The 27405-nt window shown below is 41.1% G+C and overlaps 1 protein-coding gene across 11 annotated transcripts in view; it reads right to left on the bottom strand.

The window, feature by feature from the left end:
* Positions 1 to 1000: 1000 nt before the first annotated feature.
* The window catches only part of MAP3K4 (mitogen-activated protein kinase kinase kinase 4), a 150463-nt gene continuing 124058 nt past the window's right edge, over positions 1001 to 27405 (bottom strand). For all 11 annotated transcript variants that reach the window (XM_038395736.2, XM_038395734.2, XM_038395738.2 and 8 more), the window contains 9 exons: positions 26512 to 26592; positions 25512 to 25703; positions 24593 to 24663; positions 22482 to 22598; positions 16523 to 16682; positions 7099 to 7221; positions 4270 to 4376; positions 2711 to 2890; positions 1001 to 1528 (listed from right to left, as the gene is read on the bottom strand). In XM_038395736.2, the coding sequence (XP_038251664.2) occupies positions 1508 to 1528; positions 2711 to 2890; positions 4270 to 4376; positions 7099 to 7221; positions 16523 to 16682; positions 22482 to 22598; positions 24593 to 24663; positions 25512 to 25703; positions 26512 to 26592 (1052 nt within the window). In that variant the 3' untranslated portion in view covers positions 1001 to 1507. The remainder of the gene's footprint in view (positions 1529 to 2710; positions 2891 to 4269; positions 4377 to 7098; positions 7222 to 16522; positions 16683 to 22481; positions 22599 to 24592; positions 24664 to 25511; positions 25704 to 26511; positions 26593 to 27405) is intronic.

Here is a 27405-nt window from a genome sequence, read left to right as displayed (position 1 = left end):
AATTTGACAACAGTGCAGTTTTTGCAAGCTGTTCATCTCCCTAAATAGGGGAAATTAGACATGAAAAAATCAAGAGATAGCTACATCATTCACTTGACTATCGAGATACAGCTGTTGCATACCTTGCTGCGGTGACTTTGCCAGCAAGAAATATAGAATGCTGGTCAATGTTAGTAAAACAGTCACAAGTATGTTCTGCAATTCAATGCAAACTGGAAGTTGGGGTATCTTACATTAAGCAGGGCCTAACATCAGCAGCCTTCTAAATATGTTAGCTAGGCAGCAAGCCTTCATATGTGATGAAGGCTGTTCGACTATCATGATCTGTGGATACACTAATGGGGAGATGTTATTGCCTCTGGGAAGATTAGCCAGAGGGGGTACAAGAAGTCAAAAATTAGGTGATCAGTGACATTTCAGATTAGAGATTCAGCACTGTGCCTTCCCCTGTGAAGTTTAATTTCAGAAACCCGTACTTATATCAGGAGGTGGTACGCTGCTTTTTAAGAGCACAGGAAGAAAATCCAGGACCTCCTGAATGAAAGGAAATGCCCCACATTCTGTAAAAGATTTCTCTTATGTTCCACACTATTGAATTCTAAGGTTTTAAAAAGTACTTGTTTTAGCTGTCAAGTAGGAACCCACCCATGTGATTTGTGCCAAAAGCTCTAGTATTTTTTCCTCACTGCAGATGCTGTGTACTTGCAAAAATGCATTGGCCATATTGAACACAGCTGTAACCACTGAACAGTTCATACTTCCTTCACAAGCAGCATGAGGGGTAAAAACCTTAACTACTCTTGCTTGCTTATTGATGAACTCAACAGGCATTTGTAAGAGTAACTTATCCAGAAGAACTCACTGGCACAGAAGGCTGTGATTTCAATCCAAGCGTTGTTGCTTCTCAAATGCTTCAGGGTGGATGTTTTATCCCAGAATGTCTTGGGTTTGTTATACATATTGGCATCTTCAACCATGAAGAGAGAACTGCACAAAGAACTTCCTAAAATAAACCATTTATTGAGAAAAACTTTTTTTGTAATTTCATTAATCAGCCTTTTGCATAACAAATCTGAAGCTGGGCAAAAAAACAGAGTAAAAGTTCACAGTCAGTGCACTCAAACAGGAGATTTAAAAAACAAGGTCCAGAACGCCTGGTAACACTACAACTTTTTTCGAACCTAGAAAGTCCAAAAATACTACATATTAACATTACAGTTCTCACTTAAATGAGAAACATTTAAAGAAAGAACAAAAAGGTAATGGTCCATATACAGTAGTAATGGCACTTTCACTGAAACATGCAGACACAGTCACATGAGCAACATGTGCCAAGTAAAACATACAGGAGCAGCAGTAAAAGTGACGCTTGTCACTTGTGCAGTCTTCAGTCATGGTAAGTTTAAATTTTATACTGTTTCTTAGCACAGTCTTTATGTAAATATTACATACAGTAGTGATTAGCAGATACTTCGCCAGAGTACAAGAGGCCATATATTGAGTAACTTCATTCTTCATCTGTGCAAACCTGTGAAAGAAGGATACAAGACACTGAGTCTAATTTGTACAGACTGCAGTAAAGAAATCAGTAGGTCACCTCTTCTTCCCCCTCACCAAGTGGATAGCGTTTTTACAGTTTAACTCCCTCTCTTTTCATCACACTCATTGACAATATTATGATACAAGCTAATGCCTCTGTATGCTATCCCCACCCATCAAAAAACTTTCCCGTGAATAATAGTGCTTTCTGCTGACGTGACTGATCGGATTTCATTACTCTAATTCCGGTAAGATGAATGGTCTTGAAGCATTGCTGGCTATATGGAGTAACACCAAGGGAAAGCAGCCGGACTGTGTGGATTATGCATAGTTGACTTTGTTTGAATTAGCTTAAACAATCTTGCAGTGGCTGAGTGGGACAGATGGCCTGCTTTGTCTTTTTTCTGATTCTATGAATACGTTTTAAATTGTATATTAAAAGATCTTTAAATAATGAAAAAAAAGTTATAACATTTATTTAAGTTGTTCCAATCTCTGAAGAACCAAACAAAATCTACATCCCACTGAACAACATAGGCTTTGAAATGGACAGAGCACTTTCATTTCAGATGCTTCAAAACCAAAACCAGTATCAACCCCTCAAAAAAACCAAAACAAAACTAGAAAGCAGTCATTAAATAAAACAAACCCTGTCACATATAAGTTCTCTGGCATAAAAAAGTTTAAATTGCTAGGGAATGGACTGTCATCTATGCAATACTCAAGTCATTGTAAATGTGCTCTCTAAAGTTTTAGGTCCGACTCCCATTAACAGCACAGCTGGTACTACCACTAAATTCTCACTAGAGGTTTTTAAAATTTAAAAAGATAGGTGTCAAGGTTGCTTTATTCTGTGTTTAAGTTACATATGTACATAGTAACAGCCCTTAAAACTCAATGATGAAAGTCAACTATAAGATGTACAGAGACACCAGTGCAAGTTTGCTGCAGCCACACTCCTTTAAGCAGGTAAATGTACCACCTAAGTTAGTAGCTGTGAAAATATTAAGCCAATACAATGCAGAACACAAAAAGTAACAAATTTTAAAACACACATGGTTTGCAGGCACTATCAGGAGACAACGCCCTACAGTTGTACACGTATTCAATGAAGTTACATCTCTCTCATTCGTATCTACTACGATCCTGGCACTAAATCAACTTGACAAACCTTGACAAATGGATGATCAAGGAGCTGGCTAGCTGTCCACCTCATCTTTGGATCACTTTCCAGGCAGTGAGAAAGGAAGTCTTTCCCTTCTGGGCTTACCCTTTCAGGTATCGGAGGCTTATGACCCATCCCCACTTTATACATGATCTGAAAGTTGTGCTCATATTCATGCCAGGGTCTCTGCAACAAATAATAAAATTGCTGAATGCAAGGTTTGGTAAATAGGTCTGTTTGTTAGCCAGTAGTGAAGGGAGCATAGATTTCTCTAGCTCCAGAAATCTACTAAAAACCCCAGTGCTCATGGACTTGATATTGTGAATTACGCCTTGTGGGCCTTTAAAACAAACTGCTAAGAACACAAAAAGAAAAGGAGTACTTGTGGCACCTTAGAGACTAACAAATTTATTAGAGCATAAGCTTTCGTGAGCTACAGCTCACTTCATCGGATATAACACAGTAGGCCTCGGATGAACACGTGCAGCTCATTTTCAGACAATTCATGGATGCCAGTTACGTTGCTTAATGCACTATTGGAAGGTGCCCAGATATTACAGTGATGAGCTCAATGTAAAAACGTGTACAGAACAAGAAAGAACGCTAAATTCTGTCCTCAGACTTTGCATTGTATAACAGTGAGCAACCAAAAGAAAGTCATATCATTTAGAGCCACACTTCCTATGCCCAAGCTGTGCTTAAACAGAGCAATTGCTGATGCCTAGGAAGTAAGGAAGACAAACATGCTTTGACTGGCACTTGGTCTGAAGCAAGCCTAAAATTGAGGAGGGGGAGGGATCATTATTCTGTATTAAACAGAACATGTATGGAACAGTAGTGCAAGTTTATACAGAACAGAAGACAGACCAGGGGAAGAATGAATAAGAAACTTAAAGTGGGACACAGGAAACAATCTGCAGGTACATGACAAAATGCCATTTTTAGTGGTCAGAGTAGAGGGCATTTCCCAGTGATTTTATTGTGAAATTCCTGAGAGGCTGAGAATATGGGGAGTGAATGTCACACACAGGTCTTGAAATGATTGCACAACATAGTTGAATGATGAGACACACCCCAAAAGTTACACAAAAGGGAGGAGAAAATGGTATGGTCAAGAAGTTATTAAAGATTTAGACCCAAGGAACAGAAAGATCTCCCTTGCTCTAGGTCAATAAACAAATGACTGTTCCATCCTCCAAACGTTAACATATCATAGAGTCATAGGACTGGAAGAGACCCCAAGAGGTCACCTAGTCCAGTCCCCTGCACTCATAGCAGAAGTATTATCTAGATCATCCCTCACAGGTGTTGGGCTAACCTGCTCTTAAAAAGCTCCAACGATGGAGATTCCAGAACCTCCCTGCAACACCAAGTCAGTCTTAGTCATTGGAAATAAGAATGTATACAAGTCTGTAAACTTGATTTTTCTTTGGGGGATGCCAACTAATAAATGAATATCCATTTTACGCTGTTCAATGAGGAGGACTGCACCAGCCTCTTTTACAAATAGCGGAGCCTGTATTATTGAGCATTTAGAACCAGTCTGGTACGTGAAATGTTCTTACCTTGCCAGTGACCATCTCTATTACAACACAACCCAGACTCCAGATGTCTGCTGCACGTCCATGCCCTTCTCCTTTAGCTCTAGTAATTACCTCAGGTGCCATGTATGCTTTGAAACAACACATATGGTGGTGTCAATTTATACAACAGAAGGAACAGTATGTATCTAAATAAAGTGATTAAACTGAGCAATCAAATGCTTTTCAATATATCTGCAGTCAATTACTGCTGGTTATTCCTTTCTGTTCTAGGATGTCATTTACTGGCTTCTTGAGTTCTCTGAAATAGTTCCAGCATAAACGTTTTTCATCTTTAAGTAGAATAGTTAACAGGGCTGAAACAGTACATATTTTTCAGTTACTTTCCTTTGCTTAAAAAAAATTCAACACCAATGCAAAAGAATCCTAGGCCATTTCCATAAGGGGGCAGAGGAAGGTACCATCTTAAATAGGAAAAAAGGGGACACTCCTGTGAAATGCAGTGACACACTCTTTCTGTGCAGATGCAGTCTTACCTCTCTAGAATTCTGCAACCCAATTAAGTCCAAGTCCTCCAGGTGCACTCAGTGGGAGTTCACACACAGGATTGGGCCCATATTCAGTACACAGAACCAAATTCAGAGCTGATGTAATTGGGACTTCTACAGAGTTGCAGCTATTTACCCCTGCTCTTAATTTAGGCTATCTTGCTTAGTCATAACAGAGTGGCAAAAAAACAATGTGTCAAGAATAGAAAATATGACAAATATTTGATGTTTATCTAGTCAAAGAGAACAGTACAGCTGTGTACACTTTCCACTGAATATGAGTGAGTTTTCAGAAGCTATATACACATCTTTTGTTCCATTTAAACTTTTGTTTGTTGTGCTATACTTTGGGCCTTCCTCTCTCTATACACTCTACCAGTTAAAGTTGCCCCAGGCACCCCTCCCCGATAAGGTCACACCAAGCTCTACTCAAATTTGTCCCCAGCACCATTTCGACGAAAGTCATGTATCCGCAAAAAGAACAGGAGTACTTGTGGCACCTTAGAGACTAACACATTTATTTCAGCATAAGCTTTCATGAGCTACAGCTCACTTCATCGGATGCATTCAGTGGAAATATAGTGGGGAGATTTTATATGCACAGAGAACATGAGACAATGAATGTTACCATACACACTGTAATGAGTGATCAGGAAAGGTGAGCTATTACCAGCAGGAGAGCGGGGGCGGGGAGAACTTTTTGTAGTGATAAGGTGGGCCATTTCCAGCAGTTGACAAGAACAGTGTGTGCGGGGGTGGGGGGGGGGGGAATAAACAAGGGGAAATAGTTTTACTTTGTGTAATGACACATCCACTCCCAGTCTCTATTCAAGCCTAAGTAAAATATATCCATTTTGTAAATTAATTCCAATTCAGCAGTCTCTCCTTGGAGTTTGTTTTTGAAGTTTTTTTGTTGAAGAATTGCCACTTTTAGGTCTGTAATCAAGTGACCAAAGAGACTGAAGTGTTCTCCGACTGGTTTTTGAATGTTATAATTCTTGACGTCTGATTTGTGTCCATTCATTCTTTTACGTAGAGACTGTCCAGTTTGGCCAATGTACATGGCAAAGGGGCATTGCTGGCACATGATGGCATATATCACATAGGTAGATGTGCAGGTGAACGAGCCTCTGATAGTGTGGCTGATGTGATTAGGCCCTATGATGGTGTCCCCTGAATAGATATGTGACACAGTTGGCAACGGGCTTTGTTGCAAGGATAGGTTCCTGGGTTAGTGGTTCTGTTGTGTGGTTGCTGGTGAGTATTAGCTTCAGATTGGGGGGCTGTCTGTAAGCAAGGACTGGCCTGTCTCCCAAGATCTGTGAGAGTGATGGGTCGTCCTTCAGGATAGGTTGTAGATCCTTGATGATGCATTGGAGAGGTTTTAGTTGGGGGCTGAAGGTGATGGCTAGTGGCGTTCTGTTGTTTTCTTTGTTGGGCCTGTCCTGTAGTAGGTGACTTCTGGGTCCTCTTCTGGCTCTGTCAATCTGTTTCTTCACTTCAGCAGGTGGGTATTGTAGTTGTAAGAACACTTCATAGAGATCTTGTAGGTGTTTGCCTCCGTCTGAGGGGTTGGAGCAAATGCGGTTGTATTGTAGAGTTTGGCTGTAGACAATGGATCATATGGTGTGGTCTGGATGAAAGCTGGAGGTATGTAGGTAAGTATAGCGGTCAGTAGGTTTCCGGTATAGGGTGGTGTTTATGCGACCATCACTTATTAGCACCGTAGTGTCCAGGAAGTGGATCTCTTGTGTGGACTCTTTGGTCACTCGATTACATACCTAAAAGTGGCAATTCTTCAACAAAAAAACTTCAAAAACAGACTCCAACGAGAGACTGCTGAATTGGAAATAATTTGCAAACTAGATACAATTAACTTAGGCTTGAATAAAGACTGGGAGTAGATGTGTCATTACACAAAGTAAAACTATTTCCCCGTGTTTATTTCCCCCCTACTGTTCTTGTCAACTACTGGAAATGGCCCACCTTGATTATCACTACAAAAGGTTTTCCGCCCCCTGCCCCCCTTGCTGGTAATAGCTCACCTTTCGTGATCACTGTTTTTACAGTCTGTATGGTAACACTCACTGTCTCATGTTCTCTGTGTATATAAAATCTCCCCACTATATTTCCACTGTATGCATCCGATGAAGTGAGCTGTAGCTCATGAAAGCTAATGCTCTAATAAATGTGTTAGTCTCTAAGGTGCCACAAGTACTCCTTTTCTTTTTTCGACCGAAGGGTTTCACTAGTCAGTGCTAAACATGTTCATAACATGTCAGCATTTTAGCACATCCTTCCTCACCTGCAGTCCCCAGAGTACTGTTCACTTCTCCAGGCATTGTCTGTGTGTTGTTCTTTAATTTTACTGAGCAACCAAAGTCTCCAAGCTTAATCAGTCCTGATGAGGTAAGGAAGATATTGGCTCCTGGGAAATGCAAACAAAACAAAAAAAAATTAAACAACTTGTTAAATTTCTGCTTAATTAAGAGGTCAGGACACTTCAGCATAGTATGCTAAGACAAATGGTGCATAGTAAGTCACATATGTGTAATTTGGCAGTACTCCAGAGATGATGCATTCTTCGCACAAACTGGCCTTTTGCTGGGCATCTTCTGTAAACACTAAGCCTAGGCATACCCATGAAGTCCACAAATCAAGTCAGTATGATCCAAGAATTAAATTTCATGACAAAGCAAAACAAATTGTCCAGGGGGCTAGGTGGCCCAGTGGGTTAATTCATCTGTCTTACAAACGTTGGAGACCTGTGTTCTTGTGCAATTTTAGGACACAAGGAATCTGGGGAGTTTCATTCTAATCTCAGGACGGCATTGCTCCATATGGCAAAAATCACCACAAAATCTGCCTCCATTGGTAGGCCCAAGACTATCAGTCAGGAATGAGATGCAGTGGCACAGCTCTGTAGGGAAGCCCAGAATGGTCATTTCTACTAAACTTTTTATAAACATTATGAAAAATTCAAACTATTTTTTTTAAAAGTGTTCATTCTCTTCTGAACAAAATATTGGGTGTTGACAAGAATGAAACCACTCTCCTAGGAATTCAGGAGTCCTTGTCCATTATATTCAATACAAGTACAGAATTCCTTTTGGCAAAGGAACAAATGCTCTGCTCCTTGCACATGTCACAAAATCACATTCACACTGTCTCTAGGAGCTATTTTTGGTTGGATTTTTAAGATTTTAACTGATCTAACACTACTTTTAAGAAGCCCTGTCATGGTTAACAGATTTAAAATTGGCTCCATTAAGAATGTGAAGGAAATTAACACTGTAATCCTATGCCTGAAATAGTTATCAGATTGTCAAAATGAGAGCTGCATAATTGGACAGCTGCCAGGTGCTCTGTTAAGTGATTGCTCAAACTCCAGTATTATGGGTTTCCTTGCAAGCAAGGACTCATACATGCTCATAATGGCATCCCTCACTGTAACCATCTGCTCAGTTCAAGTGAGCTAGATAGGACACTGCAGTATAATGGAACCCTGCTATCTAAAGCACTTGGGTCCCAATTCAACACTATGGCCAACCTGCCTAATGGAGCTTACACCACTGCGTTATCAGTAGGGCCTTACCAAATTCACAGCTATGAAAAACGTGCCACGGACCGTGAAATCAGATCTTCCCCATGAAATCTAGCTCCTACCGTAGACCAGGCTCCAGCTGCTAGTCCCAGCAAGGCTGGGGAAGGATGGGACTACTTCTTCCCCTGCACAACCACTCTCTGGGGGAGATCAGACACATCTCCCAGTACTTCCCCCAGCTGCAGGAAGCTCCACAGCACAGTAGTGAAGGTGGCAATCCCATGCCGCCGCCCCAAGTGCTTTGTGACCATCCCCGTCCAGGATTACACCACCATGAAATTTCAGATGTAAACATCTGAAACCATGAAATTGACTATTTTAAAAATTCTATAACCATGAAATTTACCAAAATGGACCATGAAGTTGGTAGGGCCCTAGTTATCAGGGATAGTGGCGTTTTGTACCACTATCCCCTATCCCACTCCTGATACAGGCCCTTTTCCATTGCCAGAAACGTTCCTTATTTGTAGCAGGTGACTACTCTGCCACTGCCACCTTAATGTGTGGAGATTCCCCCTACGTGGTGCAGAAGAGTTCTCCGGGAGGAATAACTGGTCATCTTAAATTCACTTTGCTTCATGTAGGAGCTGGAAAGTGAACTTAGTGGACTGGAGAACCTGACCCTTGGTGACCAGCATTCTTTTTCATTTCAATATTGTGCCAACCCATATGTTTAGAGCTAACAAGTATAGAAGCAGCTGTACACTATGCAAGTCAAGCAAAATCTTGACTAATAGTGAGTAATCATAATGAAGCTCTCGGTTGGTTGGTGGTGGGTCTCCCAGCAGAGATGCTGAAACCTTAATGCTGTGACTTTAGTGGTGGCTTTTCTTGATGGAAAATGAGTGGCACACATGAATCAACAAAATTGCTCCCTGCAAATGGTATATCACTGCATTGTCTCAGGTTTATCCACGCTTACTAGCCTTCTATCCACATCACACAACGATATTTTTGTGCTCATCTAGGCACTATGTCCTCCCACCAGCTCCCCACTTTTGCTCTGTATTGCACAGGGGGCAGTGCAGGACCCTTTGTCTCCTTTACCCTTCTAAAATATTCTCCAACTTCCAGTTAGTGCATTTTAGCTCTTCCACAAAGAAACCCAAGAAACCAGAAAGGAACTGTAAATAGCCCTTAAAATGCTCAGTTTATGGAAAGGCAGTGCAGCCCCACGAAGTTGGGACTCTCTTCTCACTCAGAGGTTCCTTGACAGCTATCAAAACATTTAGAAACAAAGTTTAGATATTATTTAAAATAAGGGAGGCAGAGAAGTTACATACTTAACACTAAAAGGAGAAAATGAGTAGCAGGAATAAATTCCATTTATAGGCTTTTTTTGATTACCAACAGAATCTGTACCTATTGGGAAAGAATGGTAACTTACCTTACAGTAACTGTGGTTTTTAGCAATGTGTCGTCTACATGTATTGTCCTCTGGCTGCACATGCCCCTTGAGATGGCAGTTTTCTGGCCACTGGGGCCATGTCTGTGCCCTGAATGTCCTTGCACCCTCCCCGCACCGGAGGACATTAAGGGCAGGGTAGGGCCAACCATCCCTCAGTTCCTTTGCCAATACATAATTCAGATGTTACCATCTCCATAGTAGCAGGGAAGGAGCATAGGTCAAGAAAGATGTGGACAACACATCTCAAAGAACCACAGTTACAGTAAGTTACCATTCTTTCTTTTTTGAGGGACTTGTCCATATGTATTCCACTTCTGATGACTCTCAGCAGTGACCTGACGTGTAGGAGGTGAGTGCTTGGAGTCTACCCAAACAGTGACTGTAAGACAGCTCTGCCAAAACAAGCATGATGCCCCTACCAGGGAATAGTATTCTATAAATGTATGTTATTGATGCCAAGGTAGCTGCCCTTCAAACTTCAGAGATGGCTACAATTCTCAAAGAAGCCACAGATGCTGCCTGCTGTAGTAGAAAGACAGTCTCAGATACAAGGCCTTGTATCAGAGGCCTGAACTAAAGTAGTGGTCAAAACTTTGCTGATAAAAGCAAAGTCAGGTTGTGAGCAAGAGGCAGGCCCTGCTCACGGAATCTAGCAAGAACAGGGCTGACGGTGCAGAAACATACATTCCTAAGGAGTGCTAGGCACAACACTCCCGCAAACACATTCCAGAAGGGTAGTACCAGAAAACCCCAAAACCAAGTTGATACAAACACATTCCCCCAAAAGAACAGGAACACGTTGTCCTCTCAAAGATAAGCTCAGGATGATGGATAGATACGTTGTGATCAAACCAACACGTACAAGGTAATGGGTGGTAACAATCCACATCAGAGGGGCAAAAACTTGTTTGTATTGCTGTATAAAATGAAGCATCAAAGGAAGCAAAGCATGTCTGGCCAAGGGGATAGTGGACAGTCCTGCCACTAACTGAGCCAGTCCATTGGCACGAGCATACATGTGTTAGTATTCCTGTAACCACTGAGCCGGGGCATTAGCACCTTGCTTCGTTGGCAACAAACCTGAGCAAGTTCTTTCGCTGAAACCCGAGTCTGTGGATTTATTGGGCAGTTCAGTCAAAGTCTGCTATCTTCTCCGCTATCTGCACAGACTGGAGGAAACACACACACACATGCAACCAAACATCTATCAACACCTGTGTTCTAGTCAAATGAGCTCTGACCTGACTCGGGTTGCCAACTTTATACTTGCACAAAACCAAACATCCTTGCTCCGCCCCCAGCTCCACCCTTCCTCCAAGGCCCTGCCCCTTCTTTGAGGTCCCACCCCCCTGCTCACTCCATCCCCCCTCCCTCTGTCGCTCCCCTCCCCATCCTTACTCACTTGCTCATTTTCACCAGGCTGGTTCAGAGCACTGGGGTGAGGGAAGGGGTGTGGCTCCAGGGGCCAGAGATAAGGGGTTTGGAGCGCAGGAGGGGGCTCCAGCTGGGACAGGGAGTTGAGGTGCGGGGGCCAGGGATGAGGGGTCTGGGGTGCAGGACGGTGCTCTGGGCTGGGATTGAGGGGTTCAGAGGAAGGGAGGGGGATCAGGGCTTGGGCAGGGGGTTGGGGCACGGGAGGGGGTGCAGGCTCCGGGTGGCATTTACCTCAAGCAGTTCCCAGAAGCAACAGCATGTCCACACTCTGGCTCCTATGTGGCGGCACAGCCAGGCGGCTCTGCACGCTGCCTCATCCACAGGCACCACCTGCGCAGCTCCCATTGGCCATGGTTACAAGCCAATGGGAGCTATGTAACTGGTGCTTGGGGTGGGGACAGCATGCGAAGCCACCTGGCTGCCCTTACATTTAGGAGCGGGAGCGGGGACACGCCAATACTTCCGGAAGCCGCCTGGAGCCAAGGCAGGCAGAGACCCTGCCTTAGCCCCTCCGTGCAGCTGACCAGACTTTTAGCGGCCAGGGTCCCTTTTCGACCAGGCGTTCCAGTTGAAAACTGGACACCTGGCAACCCTACACCTGACTGGGTTGGAGTCTAAACTAGGTAGCTGTTAACATAATTCAATACCATCAAAGACCCATTTAGAAAACCTTTGGATGATATTTCTTGACCTACCCTTGACTTCACCCTATCTTCAAAAGCAACAAACAGTCTAGGGGATACCCAGCGTGTTTTGGTTCTATCAAGGTACAAGCAGAGGGCTCTGAGTACATCCAAGGTGTGAAGTCTAGCTTCCCCCCATTGGTGTGTGGTTTAGGGAAGAACACAGGTAAGTGGCTTATCTGATTTAGATGAAAGTCAGAGATCGCTTTAAGTAAAAAAATTTGGATGGAGTCTTTGTCCTTGTGGAAGACAGTGTGTTTGCCATGACTGCCTGCTTCTCCCCTACTCTTTGAGCTAACGTGATCACTAGTAAAAAGGCTGCGTTTACTCAAAGATGGTCTAGAAAACATGATGCTAAGGGGGATCTATCAATCCCTAGCTAAAACTACACTGAGATCTGAGGAAGGAGGAAGCTCCTGTATTGGAGGAAAAGCATGAATTAGGCCCTTGAGGAACCCAGCTACTGTTGAGTGTGAGAATCTCACGTGGCCCTGGACTGGCTGAAACTGCTGCGAGGTGCACTAGGATATAAACAACAGATAATTCAGAGTTCTTGAAAAATAACCAATAGTCCAAAACACAGAGGATCAGATTCTCCGAAGGAGAGAGCTGCTGCAGAATTGCCCAAATAGAAATCTTTTGCACTTCCCTGCATACATTAGTCTTGGGCAAACTTTTCTGCTTTGTGTTACAGATAGGGCCCTGATACTATTTGTCAGCTCTCTTGGATGCAAGTGGATTATGGTGTCTGCCATAGACGTTGTGCTGGCTCCAGCAGGATCTCACTGATTGCCTTAGCCAACCTCTCCAGCATGAAGGAGCGAAGAATTTGCAGAAGCTTATAGGACTTCATCTGTACAAGCTCCAAAGGGATTTCCAGAGCATCTCCCATCCTATGCAGAAAGTCCTGAAAAGCTTTATAATTGTCAGGATAGGAGGAAGTACAGGAGCCACAGCTATATCGGGCAATGAAGAAGAGACAGCAGCTGCTATCTGTTGAGGTTCATCAGATGGTCGTGGTTGTTGCTGGGGCTCAGTGTGAGGCCCTGGGGGCTGATGAAGATGTTGCACATTAAGGGATCTTACTGGAGACTAGGCCCTGCCCCGAGAAAAAGCTGTTGAGGAGAGTCTCCTTGTTGGGTGTAACCCCCATAGGGTCCAATATGGCCAGGGTTGGGAGCCACAGGAGGAAGGAGAAAAGGGCAAGGGAGGTGGCAGTGATACCATGAGGACTGTCTTTCTTTAGATCCCCTTTGCATGTGATAGTTAATGGGACCTAGAATCCCTATCAGATGTATATAGGTTTTAAGCAGACTAAGATCTTTGGCAGTATCCAGGACAGGCTCCTCTACCCTTCTTGTAACCTTCAGAGGAGTGCTTCTGAGTACTAGCCAAGTTTTTCTAGGTGTCCCTTGGTGTACTGTAAGGAGTTCCCTCATCTGTGTCCCAGAAACACTCAGTATCAATATCAAGCCAGCAGTCAGTTCAGAGGGGTACCTTCACCCCAGATGTTAACAGTGGTGACTCAGGAAACACCGATACAGTGATGTCACTTGGTATCGTGAATCTCCGTGCCAAGAAAGTCAGTACCATGAGCACCACATTGGAAACAGACAGCACTAGAGTGGGAGATGCCAAAGATGTTGGTACCGAAAATGTTGGTGCCAGCACCAAAAGTCCCAGCATCAGTACTAAAAGCCCCGTTGCTGCTACTGCAATTCCAGAAATGGATGCAGCTTGAAACTGTTCCTTGGTGACCAGAGTCCTTTATGCTGCCACAGGCCATATGCTATGCTTTGATAAGAATAAGAGAGGCAACTTTAGCTGCCTCTTGTTACTCAGACCCTCGGAAGATGACCTATGCTTGTACTCTTTTGTCGAGTGGTGTGGTGCACTCTCCCACACCTCTCAGTAGTTGATGACAAGGACCTGAGAGCCGGAACAGAAGAGGTCTCTTTAGAAGGAGATACATGGGAGGTAACAACGGAGTCACAGCTCACTGGAGCACTCTTAAATGAGGACTGCTCTGTCCCTGGAGGGGCCTGTCTACCCGGAACAGAGGCAGGTCTCATCGACCTGTCAAATAAGAAAAGTTTCAGAGGAGCTTCCCCTCAACCATCTGGGTTTGTGTTGAAAATGATCTGCAGACTGAACACTTTTCAGGAATATGCCTTTTTCCCCAGACAGAAGAGGCATAATATTTTAGAGAGGGAGATTTGGTTTCAGCCATAAGGGCTGAAGCCTAGTACCAGATAGAAACACGCAAAAAAAGCCCCCCAAAAAACATACCTATTAATACTAATCAACTGCTGTGTATGCCAAGATAAGTAGCTGTATTCAAATAAAGCTAGCCAAGTGCAAGAGATAGAGGCATTCCTTGCAGTTCCATCCGGCAGCCATGTGCAGAAAGAAGGAACTGAGAAACTGTTGGCCCCACTCTGCCCTTTATATCTTCAAGTGGTGGGGAAGAGCAGGGAGGCACAAGAGCAGTCAGGGTACAAGCATTGCTCCAAAGGACAGTAGTGGCAAAAGATTCCAATCCAACACCAAGAGTGGAATATATATGGACAATCACTCAAAGACAAACTGCGTGTTTATTGCTAACAGAAAGATTCACCAAAAGATGATGCCAGCTGGGCACTAGGGATCTAATGCTATGGGAATGTGCTGTAGCTCAGCCTCTCCGTTATATGATTTTCCACCCCCCTCCATAAAAACAGAAGCATTTGACCACTTGATTTGTTTTAAGGGGATCCTAGTAGGACAACAGAATAGAGCCTGCTTCACTGCCCTGAGTTTGAGAACTTGTGTATATAACATGAGTTCGGGGGAGATGATTTACAATGTGCCATCTGGCAACCTATATAAATCCCTAATCTGATTTATCCAAGGAAATTACAGACTAGGAGTGGTGCAAAGATGCCCCCTTTGTACAGCTGACCTTCCCGCAGTCACCATGTCAGCACTACTTTAACATTAAGGATTAGGGAAGTTCAAGCGCTGACCCTTATCCGATATAGCTTCAACATTTGAAGCTGGAATGTTCCCAAGAAGCACTCCTGTAATACTGGACATTAAGAAGCTCAGCCAGTGGAGACCCTGTTGGACGATGTAGTGATACAGCTCCCTGAACTGCTGGATAAAAGTTCTCACTTCAGTGTTTCTCTTGGACAAGAGGAAGACACCCTCTTTGTCAGCCTAGAATTGCGTCCCAACGTTAATGAAAGACTGCACCGGCGCAAAAGGAATCTTGATCCTGTTCATGAGGCCCAGTTTCTGTAACAGGCCCTGGGTTTTGTCACAGCTGACCTGGTCTTCCACGAAGGAGCAACCTTCTACTAAATAGTTATCTAAACAAGAAATGATCACCATAGATATGGGGTTATGGGGAATACAGAGTTGAGTTCACACCTGGACGAAAAGCCTTGGCCAGCAGGGAAAACAGGAAAGGAAAGAATGCTAGGGCAGGGTAGTGGAGGAGAGGAGAGAGCAATTATCTCCTAAAAAAAATCCAAAGCTGACTGAAGAGTGGCCTACCTGGGTGGGAGGCCTCTGGATCATGGACAGTTCTTTCCCAGCTCAGGAGCATGAGGCCAAAGGACCAAGAGCAACTGGGAATCTCCTAGACTGCTGCGATGATTCAGAACCCTGCGAGCAAGAGGGACATAGAAACCCAGCATGGTTGGGTTGCATTGCCTTGTTGTAAACTGAGCATTTACAGGGAATAATTTGTGTGAAGTTTTTTCCTTTCCTTCTCTGGTTTCTCTACCATTGTTGAGGAAGACAAGTCACACTAAACAAAAATAGAACAGCTAGACTAGGAGAATGTTTTGAAAGGAGCAGGAGACAAGAAGCCGTGCTATTGATCATGTGGGAAAAGGAGTTAAACTGGAGATAGAGGAGGTTTCTATGAGCACGCCAAAGAATTCTGCAGTTTTTGTAGCTCCAGCCTGTTCATTGTAAGAGACGGCTGAGAGCGAAATGTGTGTAGACTACCATACATCAGAGAATCATTGGATAGGTCTAATTTTAAACCTATTTGTTTTCATAATCTCTCTAACATAAAACAGCAGCTTTTCACCACTATGATGACTCTATCATCCCTTTGAAATCCTACAACCCTTCTTGGGCCCTGAGAACCACAGAGAAAATATTATGATCAAATTATCTTTTTGATACTCTTAAACTCCCAGAGAATTCCATCTCTCCAATTTCAATTCTTGAAAAGCTCAGAATAAAAATATACCAGATAAGTTACAGTAATACTAGTGTTAGAAGTGTAAGGACCAAATTCTGTCCCTGGATGGAGCCACAGGGCTCCAATGAACTCAAAGGAAGTTGCATAAGTGCACCCGGGGCAGAATTTGTCCCTAATTTTGCAACCCTGTGTGCCAACATTTCAAGCTTAATGCATTAAATAAAAGTCAATAGCCAGTAATGCAAGCTTATCAACTGTCCAGCGCTGGGGCAGGGCATGTTAACATAATTACTGCTCTAGAGCAGAGAACTTGCCTCAAATCCCCACAGATGCTTTAGGCAATACCTTACTTACAACACCGTAAAGCAACATTACCTTAACTTTTTTTAAAAAACAATTTACCTTTAATGTCCCGATGAACTATACCATGTTCATGTAGTACATTGATAGCAATCGTGATTTGCTTCGTGTAGAGCCTAATGACATGTTCCTGAAGGCCCAGCCTTGACACCTCTTCCAGAGTGCCCTCATCACAGTACTCCATGAAGATATACATTTCTTCCTGTTGTGGGAATCAAATTAGGTTTCTTTGATGTCTGCGCTGGTTTTATTTCTAATCTTAATTTCTTTTCAAATGCTAATGTTTGCCCGTAGCCTCCTCTAACTTCCTTGCTATTTGTGAAACAGGGTCACAAGAACTGCCATAGTGGGTCAGACGAATGGTCCACCTAGCCCAGTATCCTGTCTTCTGACCGTGGCCAGTGCATGATGCTTCAGAGATAGTGAACAGAACGGGGCAGTTTATCGAGTGATCTGTCTCCATCATCCAGATCCAGCTTCTAGCAGTCAGATGGTTAGGGACACCCAGAGCACAGGGCTGCATCCCTGACCATTGTGGCCAATAGCCATTGATGGATCGATCCTCCATGAACTTATCTAATTTTTTTAACCCAGTCATACTTTCAGCCTTCATAACATCCCCAGCAATGAATTCCACAGGTTGATTGCACATTGTGTGATGAAGTACTTCCTTTTGTTTGTTTTAAACCTGCGGCCTATTAATTTCATTGAGTAATCCATGGTTCTTGTGTCATGTGAAGGGGTAAATACTTCCTTGTTCACTTTCTCCACACAAATCAAGATTTTATAGACCTCTGTTAAATCTCCCCTCTATTCCAAGCTGAACAGTGACAGTATTTTAAATCTCTCCTCATATGGAAGCTGCTCCATGTCCTAATCATTTTTATAGTTTTTCCAATTCTAATATATCTTTTTTGAGATGGGATGACCAGAACTCCACTCAGTATTCAAGGTGTGGCCATACCATGGATTAATACTGTGGTTTTATATTTTTTGTCTTATCTATCCATCCATTTCCTAATGGTTCCTAACATTCTGTTAGCTTTTCTAACTGCCACTGCACATTTAGTGGATGTTTTCAGAGAACCGTCCACAATGACTCCAAGATCTCTTTCTTGAGTGGTGACAGCTATTTTAGACCCCATCATTTTGTATGTATAGTTGGGATTATGTTTTCCAATGTGCATTACTTTGCATTTATCAATATTGAATTTCATCTGTCATTTTGTTGCACAGTCTCACAGTTTTGTGAGATTCCTTTGTAACTCTTTGAAGCCTACTTTGGAGTTAACTATCTGAGTAATATTGTATTATCTGCAAACTTTGCCATCTCATTGTTTACCCTTTTTCCAAATCATTTATGAATATGCTGAATGACACTGGTCCCAGGACAGATCCTTGTGGGACCCCATTACTTACCTCACTTCACTATGAAAACTGACCATTTATTCCTACCTTTTGTTTCCTATCTTTTAACCAGTTACCAATCTATGAAAGGACCTTCCCTCTTTTCCCATGACAGCTTACTTTGCTTATGAGCCTTTGGTGAGGGACCCTGTCAAAGGCTTTCTGAAAATCTAAGTACATTATATCCACTGGATCCCCCGGTCCACATACTTGTTCACACCCTCAAAGAATTCTAGTAGATTGGTGAGGCATGATTTCCCTTTAAAAAAAGCTCTGTTGACTCTTCCCCAACATATTGTGTTCATCTATGTGTCTGATAATTCTGTTCTTTACTATAGTTTCAACCAATTTGCCTGGTACTGAACATGGGTTTACTGGCCTGTAATTGCCAGGATCGCCTCTGGAGGCTTTTTCAAAAATCTATGTCCCATTAGCTATCCTCTAGTCATCTGGTACAGAGGCTGACTTAAGTAAGAGTTTACATACCACAGTTAGTAGTTCTACAATTTCATATTTGAGTTCCTTCAGAAATCTTGAGTGAATACCATATAGCCCTGGTGACTTATTACTGTTTAATTTATTCCAAACCCTCCTCTACTAACATCTGAATCTGAGACAGTTCCTCAGAATTCTCATATAAAAAGAATGGCTCAGATGTGGGCATCTGCCTCACATCCTCTGCAGTGAAAATTGATGCAAAGAATTTATTTAGCTTCTCTGCAATGGCTTTGTCTTCTTCCCTGCGTATGTCTACAATGCAATTAGACTTGGGCTTGCGGGGCTTGGGCAATTGTTTAATTGCAATGCAGACTTCTGGGGTTTCTAGAATCCTGCGACATGGGAGTATCCCAAGCCTGGAATTCTGCACTGCAATTAAACAGCCCTGCAGACTGAGCTCCGCAAGCCTGAGTAGGCTGGCACGGGCTAGTGCCGGTTTTTATCTGCAGTGTACACATACCCCCTTGAGTGTTCTTTTAGCACCTCGATCATCCAGTGGCCCCACTGATTGTTTGGCAGGTTTCCTGCTTCTAAAGCTTACATTTTCTGCTGTTAGTTTTTGTGTCTTTTGCTAGTTGCTCTTCAAATTCTTGTTTGGCCTGCCTAATTATACTTTTATACTTCACTTGCCAGAATTTACACTCCTTTCTATTTTTGTCAGTAGTATTTGACTTTCAATTTTTAAAGGATGCCTTTTACTCTGTTTAGCTGTGGCCGTGTCTTTTTTAGTCCTCTTGCTGTTTTTTAAAATTTGGGGTTTATATATATATATAGAGCCTCTATTATGATGTTTTTAAAAAGTTTCCATGTAGCTTGCAGGCATTTTACTCTGACGACTGTTCCTTTTAATTTCCATTTTACTAGCTTCTTCATTTTTGTGTAGAGTTCCCCCTTTTGAAATTAAATGGTACTGTGGTGGATTTCTTTGGTATTTTTCCCTCCTACAACGATATTCAATGTAATTACATTATGGTTGCTATTATCAAGTGGTTCAGCTATATTCACCTCCTGTACCAGATCGTGTGTGCCACTTAGGACTAAATCAAGAACTGCCTCTCCCCTTGTGGGTTCCAGGACTAGCTGCCCCAAGAAGTCATTAGTGGTATCTAGAAATTTTATCTCTGCAACCCATCCTGTGATGACATGCACCCAAGTCAATATGAGAATAATTGAAATTCCCCCTTTATTATGGGGTTTTCGGGTTTGATAGCCTCTCTAATCTCCCTGATTATTTCACAATCACCATTACTATCCTGGTCAGGTGGTTGGTAGGATATTGCTACTACTATAGGTTTCAGAGTAGCAGCCGTGTTAGTCTGTATTCACAAAAAGAAAAGGAGTACTTGTGGCACCTTAGAGACTAACAAATTTATTTGAGCATAAGCTTTCGTGAACTACAGCTCACTTCATCGGATGCATTTCCGATGAAGTGAGCTGTAGCTCACGAAAGCTTATGCTCAAATAAATTTGTTAGTCTCTAAGGTGCCACAAGCACTCCTTTTCTTTTTGCTACTACTATACTCTTACTGTTCAAACATGGAATTTCTATCCACAGAGATTCTGTGGTATTGTTTGTTTCATTTAAGATTTTTATTATATGTGGCTTTATGCTTTCTTTCACCAATAGTGCAACTCCCCCACCAACGCGACCTATTCTGTCATTCCTATATATTTTATACTCTGGTATTACTGGCTAACAGATTATCATTCTTCCACTAAGTTTATGGGATGCCTGTTATATCAATATCCTCCTTTAATAGCAGGCACTCAACTTCACCCATCTTAGTATTTAGACTTCTTGTATTTGTATACACTCACTTATAAAATTGTCAGTATTGTTTGCCTTCATATGATGTAACTGAACGGGACTCTTTCATTTCACTGTTTCTCTTCAGTTCTGACCTCTGCTTTTTCAACTTCTAGCCACTCCTCTTCAGAACATAGGCGTATCCCATTTAATAATTCCTCCCCTAAGGGATAGGTGTGTCTTAATCATGTGCTCCTCCACATTTGTCAGCTTTCCCTTAGTTTAAAAACTCCTCTACAACCTTTTTAATTTTACATGCCAGCAGTCTGATTCTGTTTTGATTTAGGTGGAGCCCATCCTTGCTGTATAGGCTCCTCCTTTCCCAAAAGGTTCCCCAGTTGCTCCTGGGTTCCTCCTCCAAACACCATTGTCTCATCTATGCATTCAGACCCTGCAGTTTGCTTATCTAACTGGCCCTGCGCATGGAACTGGAAGCATTTCAGAGAATGTTATCATGGAGGTCCTGGACTTTAATCGCTTACCTAGCAGCTTAAATTTGGCCTCCAGGACCTCTCTCCTACCTTTCGCTATGTCACTGGTACCTTCATGAACTGTGACCACCAGCTTCTCCCCAGCTCTGTACATAGATCTATCTAGATTTCTTTAGAGGTCCACAGCCTTTTCATCTGGCAGGCCATTTGCCATGCAGTTCTCCCGGTCATCACAAACCCAGCTATCTTCATTTCTAAAAATCAAACTCCCCATTATTATTACCTGTTTCTTCCTAATAATTGAGGTTCCCTCGCCCAGAGAGGTATCCTCAGTGCGAAAGGATACCATGACATCATCTGGAAGCATGGTTCCCAACTATGGGATCATTTCTCTGCACTCCAGCTTGGAGGGTCTCCTTCCACGAGATTTTCATCCTCCTCAACAGCACAGAGGCTGTCAGACTGGGGATGGGACTTCAGTACTGTGTCCTGTAAAGTCTCATTTCTGTACCTTTGTCTCCTTTAGCTCCTCCAGTTCAACCATTCTCTCAAGAGCCCATACTCGGTCTCTGAGGGCCATAAGTTGCCATCGGCCCACAAGGCAGTAATCATACATGCTGCATTCTGTGCAATAAATCAGATAGTCCCCCTGCTGCTGGACTTCTGCCTGCATTATTTTTTACAGTGGCAGGGTTTTTGTTTGTTTGTTTTTTGAGAGGGGTCAGTTTCAATTGGAATAACCTGGACTAATAAACCAAGCCTTCATGCAAATTTCATTGTACTTTTCTAAGATTACAGACTGAACATCTGTATCATAGAATCATAAAAATGAAAGGCTGGAAGGGACCTCAAGAGTCCATCCCCTGGCATTGAAGCAGGGCCATGTATACCTAAACTATTCTTGACACATATGTTTGTCTAACCAGTTCTTAAATACCTCCAGTGACGGGGATTCCACAATCCCATTCAGTAACCTATTCCAGTACTTAACTATCCTTGGAGTCAGAAAGTTTCCCCTAATATCTAACCTCAATCTCCCTTGCTGCAAATGAATTTTACATTCTCTTTCACATATGCATAAATCTCCCATGCATGTAATTCTGTAACTATAAAGTTAGTTGTGACACCAAATACTACAAGTTATAGATGAGGGGTTCTTGGAATCGCCCAAATAGCAAGTAGAGCACTTTGTAATACTAGAATAAGATAATATACTTACAATGTTTCCATAGCTTAAGAACTAGTCACATTTTAAAAAGAAAATTTTGTAAACTAGCAAGTAGTAAACAAGATTAGTAATTTTATCCCCTCTTTTGCCGGTTCTACTATGATGGAATGTTCAAATCGCTCTGTGGGCCAGCTTCCAGTTTCTGCGCTTCTATTAAGGATGTCTCATTTCTCTAACTCCTCGCTATTTTGCAGTTTTAGTTTCTCATGAAAAGATGCTGAAAAGACTGTGGTATGGTCACTATAGGTAACAAATATTAGCTGTTTGAAAATGTTGTCTTTTTTGAAGTGTTTACATACCTAACTTGCTCATGAAGATTTCACACAAGCAAAACATGCTTTTGCGGGGTGGGCAGGAGTGCTAAGACACTGGTGTGTCCTTTGCTATTACTAGTAGAGTGAGTTTTAGTGCTTTGATGTCTAACAGCTTTCTACAACTTACGTTTCAGGAAGAATTCTAGAGTCAGGGAAGACAGAAATGATGCAGTTCACGGAGATTTCCTGGATAATTAGGCAAAATTACAGTTCTCAGAAGTAAGATAACTTGTGGTATAGAACACACGACTCCATTTCTGAACTCCTAAAGATTCTCTCCTAACTTATGAAAATCCAGTGATGAATGTTTGCTTACCCTGTGGAGCTCCACACCAAAGTAACGAACCAGATTAGGGTGCTTGATGCCTTCAAAAATTTTCAGTTCATCTGCAGTTTCTTTGATGGTTTTGTGATCGTTCGGTTGAAATCTTATCTGCAAAAGTGATCATTTTTCATTATTGCTGCTATTAACGTAAGTGTGAAATAAAAAAAAACCACCAAGAGAGGAACAACATCTAAGAAGCCATCTACAGATGTCTTCTGATATTTCTAGGAAAAGATTTGGAGATATGATGATTTATAGACATCTACAGGGATAGGGTGTTGTCACTTAAAAAAACAACAAAAAACCAAGGCCCTTGCTCTAAGGAGCTTGCAACCTAACTCAGACAGATATGATCTAGAACACAACAGGTTAAATACAAGAAGGCCTTGAAACAACATGGTGAGATCAGTGTAGAAAGGCTTCATGAAGAAGCAGGCTGCCAAGAGAGATTTGGAAGAGGAGTTTCCTTCATGCGCGCAGTTTAGCTGAGGCTTTTCCAAGAGTAAGGTGTGGAACGGAAGGAGGCACAGAGTCAGAAGGCTTTGACTAAAAGAGCAGTTTTCATTAATATCCCAATGATGCCTTGTCATGGATTTTTCTTTTCTTTTTTTTTGGAGGTAAATACAAATTAGCAAAAAAATTTCTTCTGAAAAAGTGATTTCCTCTTTTCCTAGTCAACATACGACTAAGTCAAACAAAACACTTAATAAAAATTACAGGGAGTGCTACTTTTATTGTGTGGTCAGAGATCAGAAAAAACTTAATACACCAAGTTAGTGACAACCTTAAGAAAAAGTAAAGGTACATAGTGTAGCAAGGACATTATGATTGGTTGCTTCCGTATAACAATTTCAGAACATGAGGTTTCATACTTTGGTAAACAGTGCTAAACTTAATTATAAAAAGGTAATAACAGCGACAAAGAAAGTTCAAATACTTTTCTTTGTCAAATACTTCTCTCAAGTTTCAAAATTATGAAGGTCTGATGTATATTTGTAAACAAGCACTCCCCATCATTTTTACTGATGTTAGTGATATTTGAGATATCTATTCTAACCCTTATTTCAGTGGTTTAGACTGAAGTTTCTAAAGTTTCTCCTTTACTCAGAAAGGCTTTCTTTTTTAAAGTCTGAAGAAACACCTAGAGGGAAAAAACGTTTTTCAATCAGTATTAAAAAAACAAAACCAAAAAAACCTCTGAACCTTTTTATACTCAAAGAGACTCTGTACTGAAAAGTTCAAACACAGCTTGTATATAAATCCCCAATGAGGAATGAATATTTTGAAAACAATTGGTGAGGAATAAGATTCTAAGTGCTAGAAAACAGCATAAGGAAAATAATATACCGGTACTAAATATTTAACCCATCAATGTGAGGTCCATCAACAAGTGTGAGTCTCTCTTGCATTAACTTTGCTCAATGCATTCTCTTGAATGAATATATCAGTTGATATCTAGAAAATTAAATAATTGCACCTAAGGCTAAGAGGGACAGAGAGAGCTCCTGATGGGAAAAAGATAATCTCCTCTTAAACAACACCAGGGTGAACTTCTGGGAGTCGGTGTTACAAGCTCAGTGGATGAATACTGGGATAGGAATAATAGAAACAGGGCCTAATTCCACCCTTTTATACAAATGTTAGACAACAGCATTGTACCTGTAAATCTGGGGACAGAATTTGGCCCCAAACCTACCTAATTACATTAGTGTCAAGTGGCCGTCAGAGGAATTGCTGGGAGCCAGTCATACCGAGGCAACCTTCCAAATGGAAGTATAAGGATGAATGCAAAAAAACTAAAAAGACTGGTAAATTTCTTACCAAGCAAAATGTAATACAAAACAGACAGAAGGTCTCAATTCATACATAGATTTACTTATGTATATACTGAACATTTAGGACTAACCTGGACTTTACAGAAAAGTTATATGACAGCCTATCTGAAGCAGGAAATCATATTCCCATTTCCTCTGCTCTACCCAGCTGTCAACAATGCTCTGACAAGGAGACCTGCCATCTAAACTTATGTATATGTGGTTATGGAAACAGCATATGCATCATTAAAATTAAATAGCAGTGGCACTTGTAGGTAATGTACTCACTTCTTTCATGGCCATCAGTTCACCAGTGTCAACACTGATACATGTATAGACTTTCCCATACTGGCCTTCACCTATAGAAGTACAATAAAAACAATGAACAGCTCAAACACACTTCTCAGTCTGGCAGATTTTCTTCCTTGATTTCCTTTTTAACTTCAAAAATATTTCAACTTGTAATGCTTGTTCAACATAATAAAGCAATTATAATCCTATGTTCAAGATGATTAAAAGTTAAGCACATTAACTCTAAGCTTTATCAGGAGTAGAATCTTCTCATGATTATGCAGTAATAGTCTGAGACATATACAGTCAGAATCAGTGGGAAAATAATCATCTCTCTCCAGGGTGGCCAACAGTGACTACATCAGTAAGTGAAACTAGTCTACTGAAGTTAGTGCCAACATGTGTTGCACTTAACCTCACAATCTTTCCATGTGCAGAATACCCTACAACAGTGGCTCTCAACCCATTTTATCATTGTGGGCCAAATATGCAGCTCTATATTAGTTATGTGGGCAGCACCCACACACTATATATATACACACATACATATACATATACATACATATACACACACACACTCACTCTACCTGTATGGCCCTGAGGATGTCACATTTTCAGAGATTGCAGGATCAAGCACAAAATGAAGCTGTTCAGCACATGCTACTGAATTAATTCATGTCACATATCAATTTTTTGTTTCTAACTACTTGACCAGTGAAGATTTTGCAGTAAATGCTATATAGGAAATGCTAGTTCCAATAGTATTTTGTGTTTAATATTCTGTAAACCTTCCTTGTGTAGTAAAACAAACTTTAATATCTACACCAAGATGCAAGATTTCAAATGCAAATCTTAAGGCGAAACAAGGTCTGAATACAGTATTTTAAGCTACATGACAAGTCCATTACGGACTTACCAATTTTGTTTCCTCTCTGCCACTTGAAGGTCACCTTCCTTAGACCTACATGCATGATATTATCATAAGATTTGGGGGTATCACAGACTTGGCCAATTATGTTCTTCCGTCTCATTTCTCTGTATCTCTTTTCTTCAAACAACCGGACAGACTTCTGAACAGCATCAATAGGTCCTTGCTTGGAAGCGGTGTCTAAAAAAAAAAGCAGTGCATAAATTCATTGATTCAGAGACCTACACCCCTATATCTGAATTGCATGTCTACTCCTTTGCCACTACTATATTATGATGAGACCACGTTGAACAAGTGTTATGAGGTACAATGCAACTATTTTCTTAACAGAAGTTCAAACAATAAGCAAGCTGGAACTAAGGAAAGCAGAAAATACATGTTCTGGTTTCATATGAAACTTCTTATTTTGCATCTTAGATGAAAATATTAAACTATTTTTAATTCCCACTAACATGATTTTAATTCCCACTAACATAATTCAAAGAAGTTAGCTGCACTGAAGTAATAAACTTACAATATGATTTATCTTTGATTAGCCTTTAATTAAAGCACTGATTGTTAGTTTGGATATTAATACAGTTGAGTTCATTACCATATTGAAACAGGGGAAGGAAGAAATTTAAGGTTTTACTTCATGTAGATTTGAGAACTTTTCTCAAATTTAAATAATTCTGAAGGGTTGTGTGAACCTCTAACTTCTTTATGAACCTCTAGATCTAGAGATTTCATGTAAACCCAACTTCTCAAAAATGTCTTCTATCAACTGATGATAATAAGCATGTTGGCAACTATTAATACTAATTTTGTATATCAAGAACAATAGATAATGCCTCAAAGACGACATACTGTTCTTTTTTTAGACTCCTCTGATATCAGAAATCAGTATTTTTCTGAAGTACAATATTAAGGATTTTTTGTTTTTTTTAAATATACTGACTTAGCTAAGCTTGAAATATACTGCATTAAGTAGTGTTCCTTTGTCTCTTACCTTTGGTCTGATTGATGAGAGTTCGAAGCTCCCAACTCCTTCGGGCTGATCCACTCAAGTCTCCTTTAGGATACAATGGTTCTGTAAAAACAGTAATGTGAGAAATTATGTTGCCTAAAAATTGTTTGTTTTCATACTACTTTTAAGGTATTAACAGTGTTGCCATATTCAACAACAAAATCTTGCATTTTACATTTCTGGATTAAAACACCTGAAAATTTAACAACTCACACTGATCTTCGTTATGGTATTTGAGGCAACACCACAGCTAGTTACATTCTTTGAACTTTAAGACAATTTAGTATCTTTAGAAATAGTTTTATATATATATATGTATATAACACATGGCAGAAATTCAGCATCTGTATACATAAAAAGTGACTTTGCATTGCAAAATTGTTTATAAATAGTCAGTTCAACCTAGTTAGTCTCCCCTTCAATATCAGGCACAGGTAAAAGGCAATGATCAGGCAACCCAAGCAAATCAAAAAATATACTTTAAAAGTTCAATTGTTAAACGTTTCTTCCAATTTGGAGACAGACAACACAATCTACTATATTCAAACTCCAGTCATAAGTGATGGCTGAAACACTGAGAAGTCCATTGTCTGTCATACAAATATATGACATATATATATATATATATATATATATATATATATATATATATATATATATATATATATATAAAAATAAAATGAAACTTCTTAATGAACAAGTTTATTTTCTAAGGAAGTTGTTTAAATATATTTCACTTATATGCCTAAGAATATGAGGGGTAAGAGAAACCTGAGGAGGAGGAGAGGCCTGGACCAATCGATCTACCAACATGTGGATCCAGCCATTTCTCCCCACTAGTGGTGGGTGCAAGTACTGGCTCTGGGGACTTCTGTA

The sequence above is a fragment of the Dermochelys coriacea genome, chromosome 3 (assembly GCF_009764565.3).
Source record: "Dermochelys coriacea isolate rDerCor1 chromosome 3, rDerCor1.pri.v4, whole genome shotgun sequence".
Taxonomy (NCBI): Eukaryota; Metazoa; Chordata; order Testudines; family Dermochelyidae; genus Dermochelys; species Dermochelys coriacea.
This window is presented reverse-complemented; position numbering and strand designations above follow the sequence as displayed.